This window comes from Toxotes jaculatrix, chromosome 9, assembly GCF_017976425.1.
Source record: "Toxotes jaculatrix isolate fToxJac2 chromosome 9, fToxJac2.pri, whole genome shotgun sequence".
Taxonomy (NCBI): Eukaryota; Metazoa; Chordata; class Actinopteri; family Toxotidae; genus Toxotes; species Toxotes jaculatrix.
In genome coordinates, this window is record NC_054402.1 from 21,382,125 (window position 1) to 21,408,175 (window position 26,051).

Consider the following 26,051-nt stretch of genomic DNA (forward strand, 5'->3'; position numbering starts at 1 on the left):
ATCAGACCATGGGGCGTTAATGAGCAGGAAACCTAATCAGTGGCAGTCCACATCCATACAATTCAATTCCAAAGAAACATAACAGGATCTCTGGCCAGATTACAGGTTATATAACGCACAGAAACAACCTGTGGAAAAGCCCTTCGGTAAAGAACATCTCTGCTTTGTAATGTTGCATCTTTTTTGAATAGACCTGGACTTTTATGACTCATGCCAAAAACTGCAAGTTAAAACACAGAAAGCTTTGTTGCCATTACTGAAGTATTAACTATATGGGGAGTTGTACATACTTTGAAAAAAATCTTGTTTATGAGACTGCAATTATATAAAAAGCAACGTTTTTTTTTTTTTTAAATATAATCAAAAATGTTGTTTACGAGGTTTGAAGAGTTGAGGAACGTGATGCTGAAATGGAAGTGGCTTGGCCTTCAGGCAAAAAAGAAGATGTAAAAACGGTAGACAGTGTTCTGTTTGTGGGCTCTGTGATGAATGTGTCTTTGTTCTTAATATTTTCACACAGTCTCTCTCCCTTTTATCACATATCATCTCATTTTCCTTCCTTCAGACTTCCTCCATCTCTCTTTTTAAAGGTATAGCTCCATTCTCTCCTTCAGGCTCTCACGTACATGTTATCCTTCCTTCTTTCCTCTATTCTTCAGCTGTTCTATGTTTTCTCTTCCTGTCAGTCTATCAATCAAATTTTGGTTCTGCATCATAGATCTGTCGCTGCTCTTCTTCTCTCATTTGCCATGCCTTACTCTATGTCTGCTCATGTTCCTCTTCTCTTTTCACACATAATCATCAATCCCAACATCCATTATGAGTGCAGTACTACTGCAGCTGATACAGGAGTACTGCAGTAGAGGTGAATACACAATCATACTGTATGTGATGAGGATATACCCTGTGTTTGAGCACATTAGAGGATTTATGAAAGTTGGAATGTAGTGCATCATTTTTTCAACCAGTTGCACAGTGTTGTAAAGTTGTTGTTTTGTTTTGTTTTTTTTCCACTGAGTTGTTAAAAGTTCCTTGGGTTTGTCTGTAGATGATGGAGTCCAAAGGACTGTTGTGCCATATTGTCCAGAGTGTCTGTGTGCTGGAGCTCCTGAAGTGATTTTTCATGTCCCAGTGCCCTTGAGGGAAGGCTTTAGCAACAGAAATGGGTTACATAGCCAAATTAAAGCCATACTGACTCAACTGGCCCTCTGCAGCAGTGGAGCTTATTTACGTGAGGGCTAACGGGTGGAAGAAACATGCCGCTATGTACACTTACTGTTTCACATGTCGCACTACACACCGCTGTACTGTCAGCCCTGGCTATTTGGTTCTTGTTACATGACTCAGTTTCCCACAGCGCTTTCCCTCTACTGCTGCACATTCATACCTGTTACTTGTCTGCTACGTGTAGTTTCCCTCCTCTTTAAGCTTCAAAAAAAATAAATATGGGGGATAAAAAACAACACGCTCCTGAAACACTGCTTTAAAATTTAGACTTTTAAGTATATATAACTTGTTAAAGTAAAAAATAAAATACAATAAATAAAATAATTTTGGCCATAAATCTCTACTATTGGTCAGTAAGTCCTTTTGGGTTGGTAGGGTTGGGTCTTACATCATTGGTGAGTCCTTTCAGGTATCCCAACTTCTGCTGTGCTTGGCTAAGATCAGCATCAGTCTGATCATCAGTCAACAAATCAGTTCTCTTCATATCTCTGCATGTCCACTAATTCTCCACCAAAATCTCCACCAGAAACAAAACCAGCAAAAACATCTCATGGGATTGGAATGCGTCTGAGTGGAGTCCCCTTTTAAAGAAAGAAACCACTGAACTGTGTCCCTCCACAACTTCCTCAAAAGGGCACGTACAGTACATCCAGGGGCTTGCAGCAGGTAAAGTAAAGCCAGAGTGGAAAAGTGAAAGCAGGAAAGAGAGGCAGGTAGCAGGTGGAGTAGAAGTATCAGTCCATCAAGTTCAGTGAACTAGAGACCTGATCCTCCAGTGGCAGCCTAGCAATCTGCCAGCCTCCTCCCAAGCTCTCATGGGAGTGTAAAGAAAGCAATTAAGATCATTATAGTACTGACTCCTATGAGAACTTTTAGGCAGTTGCCAGGCTGCCAGGGTTCAGATGCTAGGCTAACTGTAAGGACCTGCATCCCATTCTACGCAGAGATGCTGGAATTAGTGCCTGGCTATCTCAGGCTTTAACTCCAGGGCTAGCACTACAGCTTTGGGAGGTGGAGTCTGTCTTAGAGCTCAATCTCAAAAGTCTTTTGCAGATTGTTGGAAAATGGGTTGGCTGCTGCAGCTGGCGCCTTATTCCCTGGTTGCTGAGGCGCTGGTTTGGTCTCCAGTGCTGCCCACTTGGCCTCAAAACGATCGTCGTCTTGAGAATCGCTGGCTACCGGAGCTGTTAGCTGGCTGCCCTCTGGTGGCCAGCTGCTACTGCTGCCACCATTTCCGCCACTGCTGGAGGTCCCATTCTGGAGGGCCATCATGGCGCTGCTGTGTGGTGGGAGGCCATTTATGGCTGATGATAATGGCGGAGTGGAAGAGAATGGTGGTGTAGAAAACCCTCCACTGGGCCCAACTGCACCAGGTACTGTTGGGTAAGAATGGTGCTGGCCAACTGTTCCTACTGCCCCCATTTTGGGTCCTCCTCCAGTCGAGCCCATGGCTCCGCCTGCACCTGACGAGCCTGTAGCAGTGCAGAAGACGTTGGCCACCATTTGTGATGGTGTGATGCCCACTACAGGCACACTGGCGTTGGGATAGGTCATACTGCTGGCCAGGCCTGGCATGTAGGTCTGCATGGGCACAAATGATGGCTGGACAGGCTGGCTGGCAAACATTCCTACAGGGGCGGGCGTAGCATCAAAAGCCAAGGGGAAGGGCTGCATGGAGCTTGGAAGGGAGCCTGGAGGCCCAGGAAGAGAGGGTTGGATCATGGGGGCCCCAGACATGCTTGGGCCAGACATGGTGGGGATGGACATGGAGGGAAGAGACATAGGGGGCCCTGACACTGGAGGGCCTGGTATTAGAGGAACTGATGATATTGACATCGGTGGAAGGGGCATTGGAGCCTGACTAGAGAGGGCAGAGGGGCCCGAGATGAGGGGTTTGGCCATGGTGCCTAGGGACACGGAGACAGTGGACACTGGGGCAGCTGCTATGGCTGCCTGACTGGACATCTGATGACTTGACATTGTGGGTGGCCCAGGAATGGTGGGGATGGTGGGACCTGGTGGAGGGGTCTGTTGGGCCTTGACAGCCTTGGAGACTTCCTCCAGCCATCGTTCAGCCTCGGAGGGTGTGCGTTTGTGTCCGCTCTGCATCTGCATCGCCACGGAAACTGGAGGAGGAGACTGGAGTGGAGGCTCTGGCTGCACCCAGGAAGAAGTGGCTAGAGGGATAAAACAAAAGATTTAGAAAGTGTAATACTTGGCACCCTCACCACTGAAGGTAGTTCAATATTAGTATTGATCTGCTGCAGTCTTTCTTACCCTGCATCGGTGCAGGTGGTGGAGGCAGTACAGGGGGCACAGTGCAGGTTGGAGGGCCATTTGCAGACATAGAGGGGTTGGAGAAGAGGTCGTCCGATGGCTTAGTGAAGGAGGTGTTGATCTGGCTACACAGGGCATTAATACTACTGTCTCCCTCACATGGCAACCCCATATCCATCTCTGGTACTAGCAAGAAAGAGAAGCACAGGGGAAGGCAAGAAGTTGGGGAAAGAGCAAAAGACAGTGGAGACAAGGCAAAGAATGAAAAGAAGAGATGGATTGGGGAGGATTAAGTAGAAGGACAAACAGAGAGAGGGAGAAAAAATATTTATTCATTTGTGTAACATACCCAGTTAGCATCAAAAACACTAAAACCAAAGAGGATGAAGACTTTGATAGTGATGACCTAAAAAACACAAGATCCCCAAGACAAATATGGCATCGTGCTAAACAGGATGTTCTTTTTGAAAATAAAAAGGTTCATACTCACAATGTTTACCAGTCGAGCAAAACTGTGTGAACTACCCTACCCCATTTAGTGTTATCATTGCTTTGTGTGTCTTGTGCAGTGACTCAGACCGAGGTGAATGTGGCTTAGTTTTTAAACTGTAACTGATCCTACCAGCAAAGGATTAGGCGGCATAATGTTCCTGTCTGCCTCTGGTTTGTGCTACAGATTTAAAACTATCCTGCGCAGACCACAGATATAAATAGATATAATATGTAATTCTCTGTTCCCTTTCCCTTGACCCCCCCCCCCCAATCCCCCCCACCCCCACAACCAAGGCTTCAGAGATCGAATATTTTTGCTTTCTCCTTTCCTGCCTCCTTCTCTCCTCCACTGCCTCGTCCTTCTTGTTTTTGCTGTTCCAATCCATAATCTACATGCACAGTTGCCAAAAACACACAGCAAAGAAGAGTTTGATGACTTCTTTGATGCTTTTATAACATGCACATACTGAGGAATGACTCTACAGATGAATGGGATTAAAGTGAAGTAAATGAATACATTCAAATACAAAGACCTTGAATTATATTGGAGGGTGCAGAGGGCGCTGCAGGCATGTGTAAGGCCTCCCATTAAAGATGGCTTTGTGCTTTGTTCTGCTAAGACTGACCCTGTGATCCTTCTCTTTCCCTATTCTTGTCAATGTCCCAGAGAGTTCAGAGGCACTCTCAGCACTCCACATGTGCCTACGTGTGTGTATGTGTGTGTGTGTGTGTGTGTGTGTGTGTGTGTGTGTGTGTGTGTGTGTGTGTGTGTGTGTGTTTCTCTCAGTGCAGTGGCAGGTTTAAGGGCCGGTAGAAAGCTTGCTGAAGGCTAACCAGGACAGCTGATTGACCGCACAAATCAATACAACAATTGTTCGGAGAGTCACAAGGGAGCATGGAGGCAGAGGAATTAGCTGCTACCACTTAGTGTCTGCAGCTGGGTGTGTGTGCATGTGTGTGCGTGTGTGTGTGTGTGAGAGAGGGGGAGAGTACTGCACATATAGGATTCAAGCTGCACCAAATTCACCACCACTGGATATATACACTAACCTGCATCGGAGAATAGCAGACGTAAATGAAAGGAGAGAACATGAGAAATGGAGTGAGAGTGGGAGGTGAATGTTGTGGTTTAGTATTCTAGTCAGAGGAGTCCCCCAGTCAACTCTCTCATCTCTCCTAATGACTATAATCAGCCTCACTACTGAGTGCTCTGATCCTGTGGCACCACACTGAAGGGGTGTGTCTATGTGTGTGTTTGTGTGTGTGTGTGTGTGTGTGTGTGTGTGTGTGTGTGTTCATCAACCTGTGAGGGGTAAGTTAGTTATTATTAATTGTCCTTTAGTAAAAAGCCAAGAGCTCTGAGAGTCGCACAGACAGCAGTCATCACTGCTGTTGCTAATAGCAATAATAACAGCTCTTCACTTAACTGCTTTTTATCTTGGCTCCACATTCAATCAAAGGCAAGTGTGGGGATTAAACTGAAGAATTACACCTTGTCTGCATGAAAACATGAATATAAATGCATCTGAGATGTGCTGGAGGCTTTTTCTGTAATATGATTACTTGCACCTCTTCAGGCAGGGGTCAGTGATGTCACACCAAAGCCAAATGGAAAATTTAATAATGCTCCGATCTGCAGACAGCCGTGCTTTGAGTGAAACACATAGTCCCCACCTGTGGTTTCTGTTTGTGTGTAGAAACAGTGTAAATGTTGCTTGAGTTCTCTGAAACTCTCCATTTTTCCGGTTCATAGGCAGAGACCATCTCTGATTTCACTGAGGAGGCATGTTGATATCAAGCCTTTTGCATCTGCTAGTCAATATCAACCACCTCTGGTATGATAGACATTCTTCTCTGATCACAAATAGTACATGTACTTTTATTTTGTACCAGATATCTGACTAGAGATGTGGGAGGGTTTTTTTCATTTAGCAGCTTTAATGGTGTCAGTCTGGTAAACTGTCACTGAAACTTGAGTTTTTGTTTTTCTGTTTGTTTTTTGTCCAAATATGGGCTACATGCTGTTTCAATTGCTTGTCAACTTTAAATAAACTTGGACTGAAATGCAAGGGAAAACTGAATTCTTGCCATTTTAGGGAAACTTCAGTCAGAACAAATACCAATGCAAACTGTGACGCATTCCCTCTAAGGGACTGTACGAACATTACTGGGTTGGGGCTGAGGGATTAACCATACATTTCACTTTGTAAAATATTAGAGGTTCTCTCACTGAGTTAGTACAGTTTGTTTTACCATAAATAACTAAAAATGTGTAAAGAATTCAATAAAATGCACTATATTATTATTATAACAATAATTTTCACACAGTCACCAGATCACACATTAGATATGGAATTAGCGGTTGATAAAATTATGTCAAACATAACCAAAAGGGTACATTTTCCTTTAATGAACTTTCCTGATATATCAGGAAAGTCCTTCAATGGCGCTGTCTATAGGAATTTATTTTAAAAAGTATATTTCCTCCAATAAATTAATTCCCTTTTCTTTTTGAATTAAGTTACACATAAGTAAAAAGTGTGAATGTTTTGGTAACTTATTATTATCTATCATAAAATTGATTTTACTAAACTTCACAATAAATTGTTTGTACAAAACTCCATTTAAGGGTTTAAGTCCAAAGTAAAACGTCACGTCCGGGTCACGAGCAGGTCACGACCAGGTCACGACCCTCCCACGTGCAGCATTAGAAGAACGAGACCTTTTCTCGTTGTCACCTGTGCCGGACCAGTGCCATGTTTTCGGCTTTGTGTGGCGTGTTTGAGCGCTACATACAACGCGCAACACATGTAAGTAACTATTTACATGGCTTAAAGTTAAGTTTTAGCTGAATGAGCATGTGTGAGCGTGTATTGCACTATAAAATGCAAAAGCGTCGCCCGATGTCATCCAGTAACGTTAAGTTTGCTAATGATGCAGGCGCCATGAGGCCTCACGGAAGGTCTAACACTAACGTTAAATTCTGTCGCTAACGTTAACGTAGGATAGCTACATGTGAGATATATTGCCAAATGCTGTTTCTATTTAGTTTGCGGACTTTTTTTTTTTTTAAACAACAAACATCGTACTCTTGTTCGTTTAACGAGTCCAACGTTTTAATTAACCGGCCATTCTTCCTGTGGCAGCAATACCTGGATTTTAGAAGGCAGAGTAATGTTAAAGTAGGCCTGACTGAGAACATTTACACTGACAGTGAAAGTAGAGATGTAGAGATGAAGATCAGCTTGATTTTCTTAATTTCACATGCGCATTGGCTTTTAATAAGGTCTTAAATAGTCTTAAGCATGCGATTGTTAATATTTTTACATGTGCACTAAGGTCTTAAATATTTTCTTTTGTTTTTTTTAAAGGAGTACTTTCTCACTTACTCAGTGTCATCAAAAAACAAGGGCTAGTTAAAAATACTTTTTCAGAGATTGTTGGTTTAAATGCGACTGCTACACAAAAACATATGACCATTACATATTATATAGTTCATGATTAAATTAAATATTCTCAGTAATTGTTGGTTGCAAATGAATTGAATGTCTTAACTTAATCCGTAGATATATTTGTCTGAAATTTATTGAAATATTTTGAAACCATTTGTTCAAGTAAAAAGATTAAAGTTTTTCTTTTGCATTGCAGTGACATCAATTATCCTGATATTTTCATAAATGAACTCTTCCTTCATTTGTGTTCCACTGGGAGGAGCAGTTCATGGAGTAGCTAAGCTCTTGGTGGAACTGAGGTAAATGTTTCAGAGGTTTGTTGTTATCTGTCATGTGTCATTTAGAGGAATTAAGGTATCGTAGTTTGTGGTGGGGTGGGGATGGAGGGTTACTATTGATATTAATAATTAACTGTTGACTACTACTAAGAATTTTGACCCACTGATACTATAAGTTAAACAACAACAATAATAAAGTCCAATAATCTATTTGATGGCAGAAAAAGATATGTCCATGAGCATGGTATGTAGAGAGGGTGTTCAGGAGCTACTGGCCTCCGAAGGACAACTGAGAGCTGCTGCTGCTGCTGCTGCTGCTGCTGCAGCCTCAGATTTGTTGAGCGAGTTAACGCAGGCCAGCAACAGCAGTCAGTTCTTTCATGTCAAATGCTGTGGTCAGGTGTCTCTGTGTTTTAATTTAATGTTTTAAGAGTATACAGTGTAGATTGTACTTTGAAGGTGTTCTATGCTGCACTTAAAGATGAGGTCAGAAGTTTCTGTCATTTTTAATGTGAAAATGTTTACAACATTAATGTTTACAAATTAACATTTACGGCGGTCATGGCGCAGCAAATTAAGAGCATGGCTTTTGGACTTCCGGAGATTGAAGGGTCGCCGGTTCGATTCCTCGACCAAGCACAATGGATATGCACAACGGATATGGGTGGTGGTGAAGGAGACGCACCCCCCAACCTCCACGGCCCCAGCTCTCCAGGCTCCTCACTAGGGAAGCGCCCTGCCACAGTGTCTCGAGTGCATGTGCATGCTTGAGTGTGTTTTGTTCACTTGGTGTGGGTAAAATGCAGAGTGTAATTTCCCCAGTTTGAGGGATTGATAAAGGAAAAATGTAACTTATTAAAACTGATTACAAAAACCTAGTTGTTTGTATATGGCAGCTGTTATACAATAATAAATGTTGGAAACGAATAAATCTTTCCTTATTTATCAAAGTTATGGCAATGCTAACTAATTATTTGAAGTGGATTGCAGAAATAATTTGTCTTATGAGATGAAATTAATTAAAATCAAAAATTTACATTTTCATTTTAAATGTGACTTATTTTAATTAAGTATGATGTGGTCAATATCCTGCTATTCGTCACAGTGGTTAAACTCAAATGTTTTGCTTTTTCTTGTAAACTCTACTGGTTTTTACCAACTCAAAATACCAAGAAGTTCACTAAACTTGCAAAAAGTAGTTGGAAAATATTGCCTTAATTTTTTTGAGTTGAATTTAAGTAACAGTTTTTCCATTGCACAGTCCCTAACCCTAGCTCTTTTACATATTGCAATTTTTGCCCTAAATAACAGATGTGTGCTTCTGCAGCTAAAGGACGGGACCCTCTGACACTGGTAAACAGCAGACAAAAGGAAGCACACAGCGGAGGCAGGTCCCTTGGTGAATCAGCAAGTGAGTCTAACTTCAAGAACTTCTCAACTCACCAGGGTTCTTGGCCTGGAAGTCAGTCTTTCGTTGCAGTGTGGATGGCAGGTCGTTGAGGCGGAGCGACAGCTGCCTCTTGAAGGGGGAGTTCTTCTGGCTGAGTGCTGGGAATCCCCGGAACGAGCCCTGACGCACCAGCTGCTCAATGGGCGCGTGGCGGCGAGGGATGGCGTGAGGCCCACCTGGTTCCGGGCGGTCCATGGGGGACGCTGCACCCTCGGGTGGGGAGGCAGTGCCAGGTGGAAGAGATGGGATAGCAGAGGGCTGGTCTGGAGGAGGAAGGAGTCACAATGGTCAATGTAGTCCAGGACATAATTGTTACAGAATTAATCTATAAATGATATATCTCCAGTTTTATGAATAGTTCCTGAAGTCGACATTTGATTGTGCACACAGTCAAATATCCTCCTACCTTTCTTCTTGTCCTGCAGTTTGTCATCCCGCTCGCTGCTGCTGCCCTGCTGGCTGCAGGAGGAGTTTACACGGAAGGAGCCCTCACGAACAAATGAAGTGCGACTGGCATCGAAGGACGCCGTGACGCCGCACTCCTTCTCCCTGCGCTGCTTCCTTTCCAGACAGGCGGCAAAGGCACAGCCAACTGCATGGCTCAGTCTCTCCCCCTGGTGGAAAACAGAACAGCAATTAAAACACTTCATGGTTAAAGCCATATTTACACCTCACCTGGATTGATCATCTTCACACCACCTGAGAGCACAGAGCACACCCCAGCAGTCCTCAGACTAACCTGTGCTTACTGTTTGTTTATGCAATATGTGATTACTGTTCATGTCAACCTTAAAATCATGTTCATATATTCACATTCAACAGAGCCGCCCCGGTGAGGATCGGATCGTATCAACCTTAAATCTCTCCGGTTGTCAAACGTCAACGCGAGTTCATGCCCTGTGGCTCTGAACACAACTAATTCAAACCAGCTTTCTGCTACTAATTCCTACCTTCCCATCGCCTCCCTGCCTGTCTTAACTTCTCTCTACAAAGACAGTCATGGCAGTTAAAGGAGAGACCGCTCAGTTTAAGATGAGCACATAAAGAGATGGAAAATGTGCAGTGGAAATAAGAGAAACACAGAGATGGACAGATAACTCCACAGGCTTCTGTCTAATCCCCTCTCCTAATCCCACAGGTCTGTGCTACACTCTCTTCCATCCACATTAATAATCCAACTCACAGTCTAAGCTGATGAAACCACCATGGGACTGAAACCCCAATGCACCGTCACGGCACCGCTTCTACTGCAGTTGTCTTTCAGCCTCAACCTCTTTACCCCATGGTGAGTGAACACCGGGGGTTAAAATAAAAAGCTATGCAAGCAGCAGCTGTGAAAGATTCCCTTATTTGAATCACAACTGTGTTACACAATTCTGTAACATATTAGTGCTACAGAATTGATTATTATATAGGGATTTTTGCTTGATAAATTGCTTAAATCATTAACTGATTATCAAAACTAGTGTTGGCTGCCTTTTTGTTGATTGAATAATTGGTCCTATTGATAGATTTGAAACAAAGCCACAATATTCAAGACCTTACATGACAAGAAAAATTGAAGGCTTTAAAAAGTGTTCAAGTTAGGAGACTGAAATACTGATTTGGAAATACGAAAAAAAAAAAAAGCTGCAAAAATACAAAAAAGAGCCAAAGTAAAACCGCAACTTCCAGGTTCTGTTCCAAGAGTAAGAAAACCTCTAAACCCCAGGGATACTTGTAATAATGTAAATAACTAAAAGGGCCTTGGGACAGAGCCACACTCAGCAATATGTTTTGTGGTTCACTAAATTTGTTGAGATAAGAACATTAATTTTGTTAAAGAATAATCTATCTCTGTTTTTAGCTGCCTTGTGTGAACATCATTTCCCATAAACCCTAGTCAGCTGTGGGTAAACGTTATGAGTTGAGAGGCTGCAGCTATTTCAGACATGTCAGGACAGACATGGTGTAGAAGTGTTTAGAAGTGATTACAGGCCGTACATAACATTACGACTGTCCCTGTAGGGTAGATGGAAGGGAAGGTTACTTGTCCTCTCACCGAGTCTTTGAGAGCCATGAAGCAGTGGCACATCCACCGTCTGGTGGTCCCGTCTCGACAGATGTAGGAGAAGGCCTTGTCATAGTTACGATCAGGAGCGCAGAACGAAACCTTCTCTATGGTCTGGTCCACTATGAGGTCCTGAGGGAGACACGGGGGACAAGACACAGAGAGGTCAGAGAGAATCAGATTTACCAGCTCACAATGGAGTCAGTCGAATTGTTACTGTAGATTGCTTCAAATCACATTTAACATGATTTTGTCTTTCTAAGGAGCTTTGATCAGCTTTGACCGAGGACAGACAGGACATATAGCTTCAATACTGAACACACCATCTTGTAGACTGATCCAATACTTGACACACTACTTTCAGCCTTCGTTAACCCCATGAAACCCTCCTCACTCCAACGTATTTACACATCCACCACTGACAAAAAAAGACAGTGACTGCAGACTAATGACACTGAACCTTCTTTTCACCTCTGAGATGTTTCCACTACTTGCCCTTCCTTCTATGAAAGGCTTATTCAGACTGTCTCAGTGTCCATAGACACTATAGAGGAAACTAAGAGGGGCCCTCCTCTTTCTCTGTGTACATTAAGGGGCCCCCAGCTCACCTCTTTGACTCACCAAAAACAGAAAGAGAGGGAAAACAAGCTCCGAGAGGGAGAAGAAAGGGAAGAAAGAGATAGAGTTATTCACACACTCATCCATGCACTTCCTTCCTCTCCTCCAGTGTCGGTGAGAACAAAGAGAGGGGAGAATGAGGGCAGAGGAAGAGGGAGGACGAGGATGGGAAAGGAGGAGAAAAGAAGGAGGGATGTGAGGAGAAAGAGGTGGAAGAATAACAGTCCATTCATTGTGGGCCAATTAGAAACTGAAGGGGGATGCTGGTACCGAGGTGAAAGGCTGAGCAGAGAGTAGAGAGGCTGTGTGTGTGTGTGCTTCTTCATCACTGGTACAGTAGGTTGATCTGTATTACAAGAAACACATTATACTGTACATATTAGCGTGTTTTCTGGAGTTTTGTTTTTGATGAAATCTGCAGCAATAAAATGTGTATGTGTTTATGTGTGCGTGGGCAAAGGTGACTCAGATCAGGTCTTAACATCAGTGAAAGGAAGAATAAAGCACAGAAGCCTGTGACTCAGGGTGTCACATCTATGCAGAGAAGCCTCTCTGCCTTGAGCTCAGAGAAACTGCTGAAAACAGAAAAAGACTTCACTGTTTCTTTCTACTGATGCATCATGAAGGTCATGTTGTGCGCTGTCTCTAATGCGCACACACTCAAACCCACGTATACTGTACATTCACAGACTGTAGGAAAGGCTCTGAATAATGGTTGTGGGGGTGTCATTAAAGGCATGCTTGCTGATTCATAGATGGAGGCTGGAGGGTAACATCTTAGCAACATTAGCATTCCTCTGGAGTTGTGTCTTCAGCCACCTGACGAGCAAACGTCCAATATTCACTCTCCTTTGGCTCTGTTTTTGATCTCTGCCAAAACGTATCAGGCTCCAATATATTCACCATCTAGCTGATAACTCTGTCTGTCTCATTATTAATTATAGCAGCTTTGACCATGATCTGCTGAATTGTTGAATGTTCAGAAAATGTTTTGATGAGATTTTTTGAATAAAACAAAGATGTTTCACTTGCTTGAAGGGGAATTGTGCTTGAATAAAACCTCAGAAAGAAAGTATTAGTTTGTCTCTCAACACTTTCTGACTTTGTGGCTCTCAGCCCTAAGGCCACTGGCTCCTACTAAAGACTTCAATCTTCAAACATGTCACAAGGTTTCATTTAAAAAAAAAAAAGGCTAAACAATTTCATAAAACAGCTGAGAATTGTTGTCTTCTGCAAATATTATTTAAAAAGGAGGAAATAGTGCATTTGTTGGGGACTGTTTTGAGTTGTAGATTAACAGAGATTTGGAGTACAGCATCGGGACAGTCAATGTGGGACTGACTCGAAAACAACTGCCGAGCTCATGTTCACAGAGATGAAGGAACATGTCTATCAGTGTAAGAGTGTGGCTCACTGTTTATCAGGTTGTGGCCACACAAACACATATATTGCCAGCCATGTTTAGTTGAGATACATCCCTGCAAAGGCTAGAAGAGGATGGAGAGTGAGGGGGAGGGTGCGAGAGGAGTTGTGGGATTAAGGGACTGGGAGAGGTGAGGTCATGTGCTCCCCCCCCCCCAAAAAAAAGAAAAGCCAGAAAGAGTGAATGAGAGGCTGCTCACTCTCTCCTCTATTCTGTGCTGCTCTTTATTCTGCTCTGCTTTCAATAGAGCCACAGCTAGCTGCACTCACTCTGTAGGAGGCCTCCCTAGCCGCCAGACACTCCTCAAGTGGATGTGTATGTGTCTGTGTTTACTTGGTCTTCCCTCCCCCACTAAGCACCTTCAGCAAGCTACCATGAGTCACATATGTCAGCTCAGAAACAACACACACACACACACAGGCCCAAACTAGCAGGAAGCATCAAGACAGTGGATGCATGTTAACTCCTTCTGCTGTCAGGTGGCGTCATTAAACAGGGACAGGATGAGACTTCTGTTGGTGGTCTGAGGATGGAAAATGTTTGTATCTCTTACCTGAATATGAGAATATAAAAGACAGAAAATGCTGCAAATATGTGTTCGAGAGATAACAGAGGACATGAAGAGATGTTATCATTTTTTGACCAGCAGACTGTTTTTTGCTCGAAACATGGAAGCGGAGGTGACACGTGCACAAAAAATGTGTTTGCTTACCTTAGTTTTGTCATCCACCACCCTGAGTCCATCAGCTGAAACCCACAATACTGCCTTTACTGTCTTTTTCCCACTCTGGAAAGACAGGAAAACAAAGAAAGTAAATCAATTATAGCTTAAGAGGCAGATGACCATGTTGCATAGTGAATGTATGTCAATCATTTGCCCATTTCAACAGCTGCTCTTGCAGATGTGAGATCCACAAGCTATTAGCATGCAAAGCCACATGCACTGCTTTATCTGTGGTTACGTGAAGTGATCTTTACATCCTTACAGCACATGAGGCTGAGGTGGGTTCAGAGTGGAGAGGCGGGCAGAGGTAAAAACTGTGCCAGCTGGCACTGAGAATCATTTCTCCTGAGGAGAGCAAAAAGCAGCGCTAATAACACACACACACTTGAGTCTGCATTTTAGTTTGTGTGTGTGTGTGTGTGTGTGTGTGTGTGTGTGTGTGTGTGTGTGTGTGTGAGAATAAAAGAAACAGAAAGTCGGAGCACTGCAGGAAATGGCTTTGAAATCCACAGTGAAGCGATAAGAAGCCTCAATTTTTGCATAATCCCATTGAGAGGAGGAGAGAGGGAGAGTGAGAACAGAGGTGAAGAAACTAAGAGTTACAGATGGAAAAGAGTGAAGAAGGAGAGGAACCCTAAAGGAGGAGGTGGAGGGGTGATCCAAAAGAATAAGATAACTTCAGAAGAAAGTTTTCGGCGCAAGCAGCTGCAGGGAGGAGAGGGTGCTGCTGAAGAGAGATGCTGATGGAGATGGAAAGAAATAAGAGTTGATCCAGCAGAGAGAATCAAAAGAGAAAAACAAATGAGAGGAAATGGAGACATTAATTAATGCATGAAACATTTCTCCTGTATGCATTAAACTTTGATTCAGATCACTTTAATAGAACTTCTCCCTGAGATTGTCTGACAAAGTGCTGCCTTTTGATATATCAGGTTTAGATTGGTTGTACACTGGATACAGAAAATGTGCTGCTCTGGTTTTAATATAATCATCCAGATGGATCCCAGTTACATGTAGAGATGCAGTGGCAGAGATACGACACCTATTTCCTTCACCGCTGAGTGTGTGGCTGGCTGACACTGGCCAGTCTGTGTCAGTCTGTTCACACGCTCCCTGTCCCAATCCAGCTTCCCAAGAAGGGGGCGGGGTGCAAGCTGTATGTGTGTCAGCATGTGTTTATATGTGTGTATGTTAGCCCTGATCTCATTTTCTGCTCTCTTGGGCATAGTAGGATCAGGCAGAGAACGACTGATGACAGACTGACAGACGGACAGACAGATATGGTATAAAACCCGACAGGGAGTGAGGGCAAAGTGGGAGATTAAAATGGTAAAGGAGAGAAAATAACAAGATTGGAGAGGTGACTGCAGAGAGCATCGAGCATCGTGTGTTTGCATGTGTGTGCATTCCTCCGGTCGATACTTTGGTGCATGAGCCTTGAGAAGTCTGTAGATCCTTGGGGTGAGAATCTGTAACAGCCTCTACATAACAAAATGAACCTTCAGTACTGTAGCAGGGGAGGTGTGTGTGTGTGTGTGTGTGTGTGTGTGTGTGTGTGTGTGTGTGTGTCTGTGTGTGTGTGTGTGTGTGTGTGTGTGTGTGTGTGTGTGTGTGTGTGTGTGTGTGTGTGTGTGTGTGTGTGTGTGAGTGAGTGAGTGTGAGAGTGTGTGGGATACTTACAACTTTGAGCTTCTTCACTGCCTCCTCGCATACATGCATCCCTCTCGACTCCTCCACCTCTACCAGCCCCAGGTACTGCAGAGAAAACAAAGTACGATTATTAATAACAAGATCCAAACAGATGTTGATGGTTATTAAGTTTTTTTTTTCTGTTTTTCTTTTTATTTCTTCTTTTTAATCAGCAATTCTCTTCATCTAAGCTCTGTCCTAATAAAGCAGACTGAGCAGAACTGAAAACTGTGTCAAAACAAAAGAAAGTGACACAAAAGCAACCAAAGCCTCATTAGTCCCTATCAGTATTTCTGTAAGTGCTATGAAATTGACAGGCGAGTAGCTAATAAGCACCCATACTGGATTTGCTGCATGTTGCTGCTGATAATGAGGACAGGGGAGAGAGAGGGGAGGACTAGAGTCATTTATAGCCTCACATCCCTTTTTGTTGTCTCTCCAGTGTTCTGCTCTGTGGTGTACGGAGAGCCCACAGGGACACAATTAAAGCTCCCGCAGCTCTGCTGGAGTCAGAAGCCAAGTGATGAGGATGGAAGGAAGATGAGTTTTCAGAGTTTTAAGGAGAGCTCTGAGTTTTGGTGAGATTTGTCCCTGGATTAAAACACCTGCTGTAGACAATGTGTGACCAAGTGTGGCAGGTTTTGTAATTGAGATTTCATTTAATTAAAAAAAAAAAAAAGAAAGAAATTAAAAAGTGCCTGCTTATAGCCAGAAGAGTGGTGGTTGAACGCACAAATCGTAAAAGTAACAGGCTGAAAAGGTTCAGTAACATTTCTCACTACCTGCGGCCTTCATGCAAGTGGAAAAAGTTTTAGAAAAGCAAGGATGAGTGAAACATACAAATTTAATTCTAAAAATATTTTTTCTTGTTTCCAGCAAGATGCTTTATTTGCTTGTAAACAGGGAAGCTCATCTATACTACTTTCCATATCCAGAGGAAGTGAAGGTGGTGGGTGAAGCGTGACAGGAAAGAGAAAAAAAAATCAGTCAACCAACCAGCCATCTACTGAGGACATTTATGTAATTTTTTAGATCTGTTTGCGTCACTTGTTAAACTTTCCACCCCCCCACCCCGCCCCCAAACTTTGTGCTATTCGAAAAAGTCGGCTTTTCCTCTGTGTTGAGCTCAGAATCACAGTTTTCTTTTCCTCTGGTGCAGTTCAGCAGCTCTTGAAGAGGCATTAATAGTGCATGACTCGTGAATACATTTGGAGAGAAAAACAGAGAGAAGGCAGAGAAGTGAGCGTGAAAGAAAAGCCGAACACGGGAATACAGAGGGGGAAAAAAGGCAGTAATAAAGACTCTGAGAGGTTTTTTTTTATTTTATTTTAAGCTGCCATCTCTTGCTGTAAAGCTCAAAGTCCCACTTCACTGCCCTTCTCATTGTTAACTCTGTGGATCATTGCCATCAGGACCATTTTCCATTAGCTCTCTGTCTTTTCCTATTCTCCTCTGTTCTTTCTCTCTCTGTGCCTCGTATTTTTCTTTTTCTTCCGTTTCCACCATTCAGTCTCCGGCCTTCATGTCGTGTCTCTTATCCAGTTTTATATCTCTGACTTTTTCATTTCATATCTCACAATGTGTCTCTACCCCTCCCCCATTCCCCTATTGTGTGCCCTCATCTCTCACCTTGTCATTTCCTGTGGTCTCCTTAATCTATAACTCCACCTCGTTGTCATCTCTCCCTCTCTGCCCTCTATCTCTCTCTGCCATTGTCTCTCCAGCTCTTCAACAAATCACTTTGGCTCTCAGCGACATAGACAAGAGCTGGTTATCAGTAAACTGGGCCATTAATAATGCTTCTTCTGCATTTATAGTGCGCATGTATGGCATTCAGCTGAGAGCTAAAATTAGAGTTTGCACTTTACTCAAAGGCAAAACAGCTCATGGTTCTTATGAGGATCCAGTATTCCTCAGTCCTACTAATATCAAGATGTTTTTATTTATTTTGCACGAGGATATAAATAGCGCAAGCTTCAAATTCCCATGCTGCCAAATATCACTAACGGCCAGTCCAAGGTCAGTGGTCAGTGTCTTGTTTTTCTTGTTAGCCACAGACTTTCTTACAGTTTAGCCCTATAATGTACAAAAGACAATAAGCTCTGCAGTGTATAATATAGTACATTTAGAATTTACGTTATCCACGTCAGTTCTGGGTCTATTCAGGTACGGTATGCTAATCTTAACATGGACATTAAAATGCAAATGTTATGAACTTATTCAAAGTTTTCTCATTTTAAAACAAATACTTGTATTTGCATATTTGCTCTCTGAACAAGAGTGAGGTAAGACAGCTGATCTCACTCATCTCTGTAAGCTAAATATTAAGCTACAGTCAGCAACCAGTGTATAAATACTGGAAGCAGAGGGAAGCCGCTATTTACACTATTTAGGATACAGACATGAAAGTTGGATTGATTTTTCATCTACCTCTCAGCAAGAAAACAAATATAAGTGCAGTTCTCAAAAGCTACTTCTTCTTTTGTGAAAAGCAAAATATACCAAACTGCTGACACACATTTAAAACTAATCTCAGAAAATAATTAGGAGAAACGTAAATAAAGAAACGTTTTTAGATGTTAAACCATATACGATATAAATACAATATGTAATAACTGCTACATTTTTGACCTACAGTACAGCTATGAGTTGTAAACAGAGCATCTCAATGACCTTGTCCACAAGCCGCCTATGGGTTTGCTCTTCTTCTGTGTTCAAGAACAAAGTGCTGAATAAATGAGGATCACCTGTAACTGTCGAGCGTCCTTATACAGGAGCTGACGTGAGTAATGTACTGTGGTCTAGGTCTCAACCCAGGGAACTTTCACTTGCCACCGTGTGTGGCCCCCTGATTTATGTAGTTGAAGTAGACAGAGCACGTTTCATGGTTACATCAGACATGTGTTCTGAGTCAATATGAATATATTTTCTCTGGGAAAGAAACAAATAAAAATTTACGTTATACTGCTCAAGAGGGTTTGGAAACTCACCCGAACAGCAAAGTTACATTTGCCCTTGCGTACGGCCTCCTCATCTGCCTGCCACTGATGTGGTCTGCTGGCCTCTGGCACGTAGGTGGGCTTCTTCCTCCTCAGGCTCTGACGAAGCTTGTTCATCTCCGGGGTCACGTGCTCCCTGGTACTACGGACACAGAAAAGGACACTGGTTTAGTTCTCTGTGTTAGTTATTAGTGCTGATAATTTAAAGAAAATCCACTTGTTCAGAAACTGTGTGTTTCATACAGGATTATGACTGAAGTGGGATCGATTTCATTGATCATCTCAAGCTCATTAGGCAGTAATCACCCCTAACGAGGCAGTCAGCACATGACCGTCATAAACACTTCCCGACATGATGCTCCATTGATTCTCCATTCAGAGAGAGGATGTACAAATCACACAGGTAGAGCAAGAACACTAATGAAAACAAAGCACAGAGCATGCTTTCATCTCTCCAAGAAACATCAAGAATGCTGAGCGAATACTGATCAGCACACACACACACTCCGATCCGTCTCTGAGCACACAGTCCTCTCTCCGCTGCTTAATTAGACCATTCAGCCTGCTGGCCTGTTTAGCTATGCTAATTTCCCAGCATAATGAAACATGACGCCATCAAAACATGACCTGCTTAAAAATGATAATTACTGTTTTCATTCCTCCACAGTCACCTCCCCCCTCAACAGAAGATCTGGAGTACAATGAAACCATCTCTCTTATCGTGTGCCTCCTCTCCGCTTATCAAGACCGAATTAACTGCAGCTGTAGCTCCTCTATTATCTACTTAAAAAACTTCAAATCTGACTTTAAGGCCCCTCTTTCTCTTGCTTTCCTCAGTCTCTGTACAAACTAGTCCATTTTTCTTTCTTTATATTGAAGTCATTTTGATCTGATAAGAGAGGCGCCAGCAAGCTTCAGTTCCTAAATCCACAATGTTAAATCCAACCATTAAGCACACCAAGAACCTCAGAGTCAGTAAAAAAAAACTATTTTAAATGATCTTAAAAACTGTTAAGTAATTAAGTAAAAACTGTGGATGGATAAAATAAGTATTTATGTCATATGTTCCCTCTCTGCTCTTTATTTTTCCATTTTATTTTCTTACCGTCTGGTTGCTCCATAAATCGGCATCCTGGTTATTACAGGGTGTGAAAGAGCACAGATTTGACACTGAAGACATGTAATGTCCATATGTAAAGCAGTGTGCTGTATCCTGAAGAGAGGAAACCTTCTCTCTGCGTTTCTGCACACAGATCAGGGTTTAAATGCAAATATATATACACACAGACACATCACTTCTCATAATCACTGCTGTGTTACTGGTAATTGGTGTTACTGGTGGGCCGGAAGCATGTGCAATTAGATCTTTTCGTCCATCTCACACACACACACACACAGACACACACACACACACACTCAGATATGTGTGTAATGCAGAGTATTCAAATGCCACAGCTCGTGTGGCCACACTCATTGCTGGCACGAGAGGCATGTGTCCCCTGCCAAGAGCAGGCACACACATACACACACACACACACATACACACAAATACATACAGGCCCCTCTGCAGTTAGATCTGCACACATGTCAAGGCTTGAGCCAGTCATTTCTGGGCAAAGCGCCAAATGACTGGCACCTGGCTGGCACCAACACTGCTGAAGCAGGTGTGAACGTGTGTGCATGAAGGGGTGAGAGCAGGCTGGTGCGTAATACCCCACAAGGGAGGAGGAGGGGGGAGTTACTGGGGCAGGGTGGGGGAAAGGAGATGTTGGTTAGGGAATACAAGACGCCCTGTAACTGCCCTCATATGGTTTGGGACAGCGGGAGCAGAGGAGGAGGAGGAGTGAGCGAATAGGACTGGCATCTGATACCAGGCCACAGGGGAGAGAGGCAGAAATGAAGCAATATGAACTGAGGGTACTAGGACGAGGGAAAAGTCACTGGGAGAAGTGGAGGAATGAAGAAATGAGGTGAGAGAATTAAATAATCCTGTTCTTCATACAGAGGTCATTTAGTACACTGGAAACAGAACCTTCATCACAAGCACCAAGATGTCCCTGAGGTTGAAATTTGCAGCATCGAGCTATGGATTCAAAGACTGAAAAGTATATTCTCTTTGTGAAACGCATTCACCTTGATTTTATCTTACTAAAGGCATTTGTGCTAAAGGTTCCCTCTATAATTACTACTATTATTACTTGAGGTCATTAACTTTGCTACGGAGTCTATTAGAAACTCTCATTTTAACTTTACTGACAATATCTAAGTTTCCAAACAGTTTCCATACAGATGCAGTGTGTGTCATGGATTCTGGAGAATCGGGGGGGGGGGGGGGGGGTTACACGGTTTGATGCGAAGTTTAGTTGGAACACAGACTAGAAGGAGAAGGACAGGACAAAGAGACAGACCAACAAATCAGCACAAATAGTTTATATACATTTTTTGCACTAACATTAAAGCAAATGTAAGCAGAGTAATGTATTAATTAGCAAACATTAGGTAAAATATGTAAGACAATAAATGAGCAGCATTAATATAAACTCTATCTTAAAGCAAAAGGTTTGTCGACATTTTGGGGAAATTTGCAGCTGGTTAGTCTAGCTTAGCATAAAGACAAAACAGGGGGAAGAGTCAGCCTTGATCTGTGCAAAGATTTAAAAAAAAATCCAGCTTCAGGCACCTCTCAGACTCATTTGTTAAACTTGTAAAACTATAAAAATGACAGTTCGCCATTTTATGATGTTTTATGTGCCATACTATTTCTTGGCTCTGAGTTGCTGCCGGTGGAAACTCCAGGAAGTAACTGGTCAGAGCCAAGACAAGTCTGGTGATTTTACTCCTCATAAAAAGGCAAATTCCTGTTTTTACTTTTCACAAATGTTACTTTTTTCTTTAATGTGTTTGTACGGATGAGAGAAGCAAAATAACTTTGAGCAGAAAACATTGGAGGTGCATCTTTAGAGGTGATGGAATTTACTAACCTTAGTGTTTCCCAAAATGTTGAACTGCTGCTTTCATGAATGAAGCAGTTAAAAAATGCTTTCCTTTATGAATACATATGTGTAATGAAATGTACTCCAAAATGTATTTAGGTGTCAATGTGGAAAAAAAGTGTTTCTTTCATTTCAGATACACAGATAAGATAAAGTCCACAGGTATCTTGGCAACAGGACATAAAAATATGACCTAAGACAGAGTGCAGTGAAAACACGAGTGAAAACAAGTTGATAGTCCTCCTCTTGCTGAGCAGCACAGCGTGAAATGAACTGAAATCTGGTAGTAAATGTTCTTTGATGGAGTCTGTAGAGACACATTAGGGTGGAGACATTACCCAGCATGCAACATGCAAAGGCCTTGCATAGCTGTGACTTCACCCCGTACAACAAGAACCATCTGCATGAAGAAGAAAAAAAAAAGACGAGAGGGAAAAAAAACAAAACAGACAGAGGGGGTGGGTTGGCAGGCAGGCGAAGATGCAAAACATCAAAATAAATCTATAAATCAACGGCACAAATGAAATCCCGCTCTCGTCATAAACCCACGCAAAACTCATAAGCACTTCAGTGTAGACTACACAAACAGGAGGCCCGGTGCCAAAAAACACATAGTTGTTCCCCATCCAGTATTTGAGTTAGCAGCCATCTGGAATGTATTGTTGCAGAGGCGATGGCAGGAGAGATGACTTACGATCATATGATGTTATGTCGCTGAATTTTGCGTTTGTTCACCCAAGCTGACCTCCCTTCATCGCTGCTTCCTCCCCCGCTCCTCCCTATTCTTCTTCTTCACTTGTGTTTATACACCACATCTCCTCTCTGCTCTGCTCTGGTCCAAAAGATGCAACGACGGATGCAAAAAATGGGCCTGAAGCTAAAAGTCTGCAGCTGTGGCGACGTGAATGTGAGGAAATGGGTTTCACAGCGATGAATTTAGCATGAAAAGTTCACCTACGCGCACAGAGCAATAAAATGTGTGTGGGGGGGGATGTGAACATTTTTCTTCAGCTTGTTAAGTTGGTGTATTAACTGTTAGCAGGCTGGGACAATTGTCATTAACAGTGTGGGTGTGTGTGTTTTGTTTTTAATCATCATTAATAGCAGTTTATTAGTTTGTATTCAAAGTCCTCCAAAGTTAAAATGTCATTATGTATTCACTCCATATAATCTGTGCTAAGACTGCATGAACTCATGTGTGTCCAGCTGTGCTTTGTGCTGGCCAGATGTGAGTCTGATTGATATGTTTGGCACTCTCCGTCCCTTTCACACACACACAGTGTTCCTCCCCGATCCAGATGTTCTGTGTTCAACAGCGGCTCAGAGATTTTGGCAAAATGGGACACACTCCTCCCTCACACGTCTTCTTGACCAGATGGTCGCAAAACACACCTCATATAAGGAGGGAGACAGAGGAGAGAAGGGGTGATGGTGCCACACACACACACACACACACACACAAAATGCAAACACATACACTATGAGTCATTGCCACCTCGCATTACGGTAAGCCATATGTCTGTGAAGCTCCGGAGAGACGAGGAGGGGACAGCGAGAGGTGGAACAAGTGTGTGTGTGTGTGTGTGTGTGTATGTGTGTGTGTGTGTGTGTGTGTGTTTGCGTTACAGCAGGGGATTGTCTTGGCTTAGTCATCACTGAGCTGACCACTTTATATGGACACAGTGTACGTCGCTCTGCTTCCCCCTCTCAGTTCAGCTGAATTCAAGTTGTGTCTTACTGGCTGAACAGCTGAAAGGCTGATGTGTTTTGCTGAAGCTTTCAGTGTGACTCAGAGAAAAAGTGGAAGTTCTAGTGGAAAAAACTACAGCTGCATTTAGTGTTAATTGAACTGTTTTGGGATTTTAAAAAAAATATATCAATGTAAACAAGCCATATGATTTATAATATGAATTATGTAGATAAAGTTTCAGAAAAAAAGTTCAGATAAACCGATCCAGCCCCGCAGCAAACAGAAGACAAACAAAATTTGGCCCTATCTGGTGAACATATCAGAGCATTGTCATGTCATGTCATCATCTGCCGCTTATCTGGGTTTAGGCCCAGGTCGCGGGGGTGGCTCCCTCCCGCCCAGTCATGTCAGAGCATTGAGTAGCTGAAATAAACAGATATTTAACCTGTGAATCTGTTAGAGACGGGAAACAGAGCTAAAAGGTGAGGGAATATTAGACTTCAGTTCATCAGGTGCTCAGAGACACGGCTCCAAATGAATGATCATGTTACTCTGTAACCAGGCAACTGTTTGCCAACAAGTCGACGACATCAACTTTATAAGTTCATAATATGTCAGTGCTGTGTTTAGTGGCCAAAAAAGAAGTAGAGTTTGCAGCTTTAAGGTAGCTTAGAATAGGTAACAAAATTTAGCAAGTATCACTTTTTTTGGTTTTGTATGTCTCATCAGTAGTTAGTTTTAGTTTTTAAAGGTGGTTAGTAAATCATTCACTAAAGCTTTATAGAACAGTCATAAGTCATTAAGAAGAACATTTGGGTTGTCAGATTGTAGACTGCAGACCATTTGACCATTTACCTTCTTCAAAAGGACTGCAGAAGATCTGGACCAAAACCCATTTTTTAACAACTCATTAACGTTTAGAGCAGCAGGCTCCATGGCTTGTTGCAAAGTAAAAAACCTGTGAGTACTTATTAATGGATTGCTAGCATGTTTAACTTTATTACGACAGAAAAAGAAAAGGGATTTTCTGACAAGCCGTTCTGACAAGTTCGTTCTCATTCTTGGCTTATGGCCAAACTATAAATGACTGATGATTAACCACAAATAAAGTAACAGATTACAACTTAAAGGCTGCTTTATCAGGAAGTGGTATCCTCCAGCCTCGTCAGCATCTAACAAGAGAGTCATACATGTTGAGACTTTATATTAATGTAATTTTTATTTGCCTAGTTCGGTTGGTATCAGTACTTCATGGCTCCGTTTTGAGGGGGCTACCTTAGTACTCCATCTATTTTAGCCAAGTTAGAGACAAAAACAAAGTCTGTGCACTCAGATTAACATTCACACACACACAGGTTCTCCTCCATTCATTTTATAACCAGCATTTAATGTCACCTCAGTGGTGACTCATCTCTGGGCTAATATTAGCCAATATACGGTTTAGTTAATAGAGTTAAAGCAGACACACATTAGACACGGGCCCATTATGCTGAAATACACACACACACACACGCACACACACACATCACACACTGAAAACTGACCCAGTTTCTGGGCCCTGCAGACTTTAACTGACACTGAGTGACCTGGATAGAGATGCTGACACTTACTATCATCAAAGCTCTCTGTCTCTCTCTCTTCCTCTCACACACAAACAGAAAGCGACAGGTTGTCTGTGTTTGTCTGAATGATGTGTGCGTGTGTGTGTGTGTGCATGTGATTAAAAAATAAAGGAGTGTGACGTAGCGGCGATAAACCAGGGCACTTGTGTTTAGACTGAAGCCTGACCCAGGACAGGATGGCCTTATTCATTGCAGTGGTTTATGAGGCCGTCCAGGAGTGTGTATGAATGTGTGTATGCGTAAGAAAGAGAGACAAGACAGAGACAGAGAGCGAACTAAGGTCAGTGTTCGTTCCTGGAAATATGGCTCTATAGGGACATGCACATTTTCAGACACACAAATGGACAACTCAGTATGCTCACCAGCAAAGTCTCCCTTCAACTGCTATATATCAAAGAAACAATCATTTTTGGGAAAAAGCTTCTTTGCTTCTTTTTTTATTGGCAGTTAGGTGAAAAGAATGAAATCATTTTTTTTGAGACAGACTTCAGACTTGGACTTGGTCAGACTTAAAAGAGGAACACAGACTCTACACATCAATCTGTTTGCAGATCCTGGGAAGAAGCTCTGCTTATGTGGAAATAGTTGTATAAAGACATTAGTGGCTTCAGAGGAGAAGGTGTTGGTTAGGTGTGAAAATCAGAAAGATCTGGCCCCAGGCCCCAGTTGTTCATTCAGCTTACAGCAACCTCAACTAAAGTAATTCACCAATTTTCAAGTTTCTACCTGAGACCAAACTGTCAGATTTGGTCTAATTTTCCACCCTATTTAAAACACTGAAAAGTACAGGGGGTTGTGTCCTGAAACATATCAGAGACCCAGACAGCCAAGTCAGACCTGGAGAGCACATCAATATAATGGCTGGAAAACAACACAATCCCCCAAATTGTCCAAATCACTATATCAATAAGTCCCTTCCACAAGAAACAAGAGGAAACGTTACAGCTGAAACACTGATGTAAACACAGTATTATACAGTCTGTGCTCATGCTGTCAAATCTGAGCCCATATGAGACATAGATGCCCTTGGGTGCAGCTGCTACTTAGAGCAAATATAAAAAACCTAA

The 26,051-nt window shown here is 42.6% G+C and overlaps 1 protein-coding gene across 3 annotated transcripts in view; it reads right to left on the reverse strand.

The window, feature by feature from the left end:
• Window positions 1-290: 290 nt before the first annotated feature.
• The window catches only part of numbl (NUMB like endocytic adaptor protein), a 58,025-nt gene continuing 32,264 nt past the window's right edge, over window positions 291-26,051 (reverse strand). For 2 of the 3 annotated variants that reach the window (XM_041047089.1, XM_041047088.1), the window contains exons 2-9: window positions 18,671-18,821; window positions 15,672-15,746; window positions 13,980-14,054; window positions 11,218-11,358; window positions 9,583-9,790; window positions 9,170-9,439; window positions 3,505-3,684; window positions 291-3,404 (exon numbers count right to left, since the gene is read on the reverse strand). In XM_041047089.1, the coding sequence (XP_040903023.1) occupies window positions 2,251-3,404; window positions 3,505-3,684; window positions 9,170-9,439; window positions 9,583-9,790; window positions 11,218-11,358; window positions 13,980-14,054; window positions 15,672-15,746; window positions 18,671-18,796 (2,229 nt within the window). In that variant the 5' untranslated portion in view covers window positions 18,797-18,821 and the 3' untranslated portion in view covers window positions 291-2,250. Of the gene's footprint in view, window positions 3,405-3,504; window positions 3,685-9,169; window positions 9,440-9,582; window positions 9,791-11,217; window positions 11,359-13,979; window positions 14,055-15,671; window positions 15,747-18,670; window positions 18,822-19,784; window positions 19,895-26,051 lie in introns of those variants that run through there. The other variant, XM_041047087.1, reaches the window with a different exon arrangement.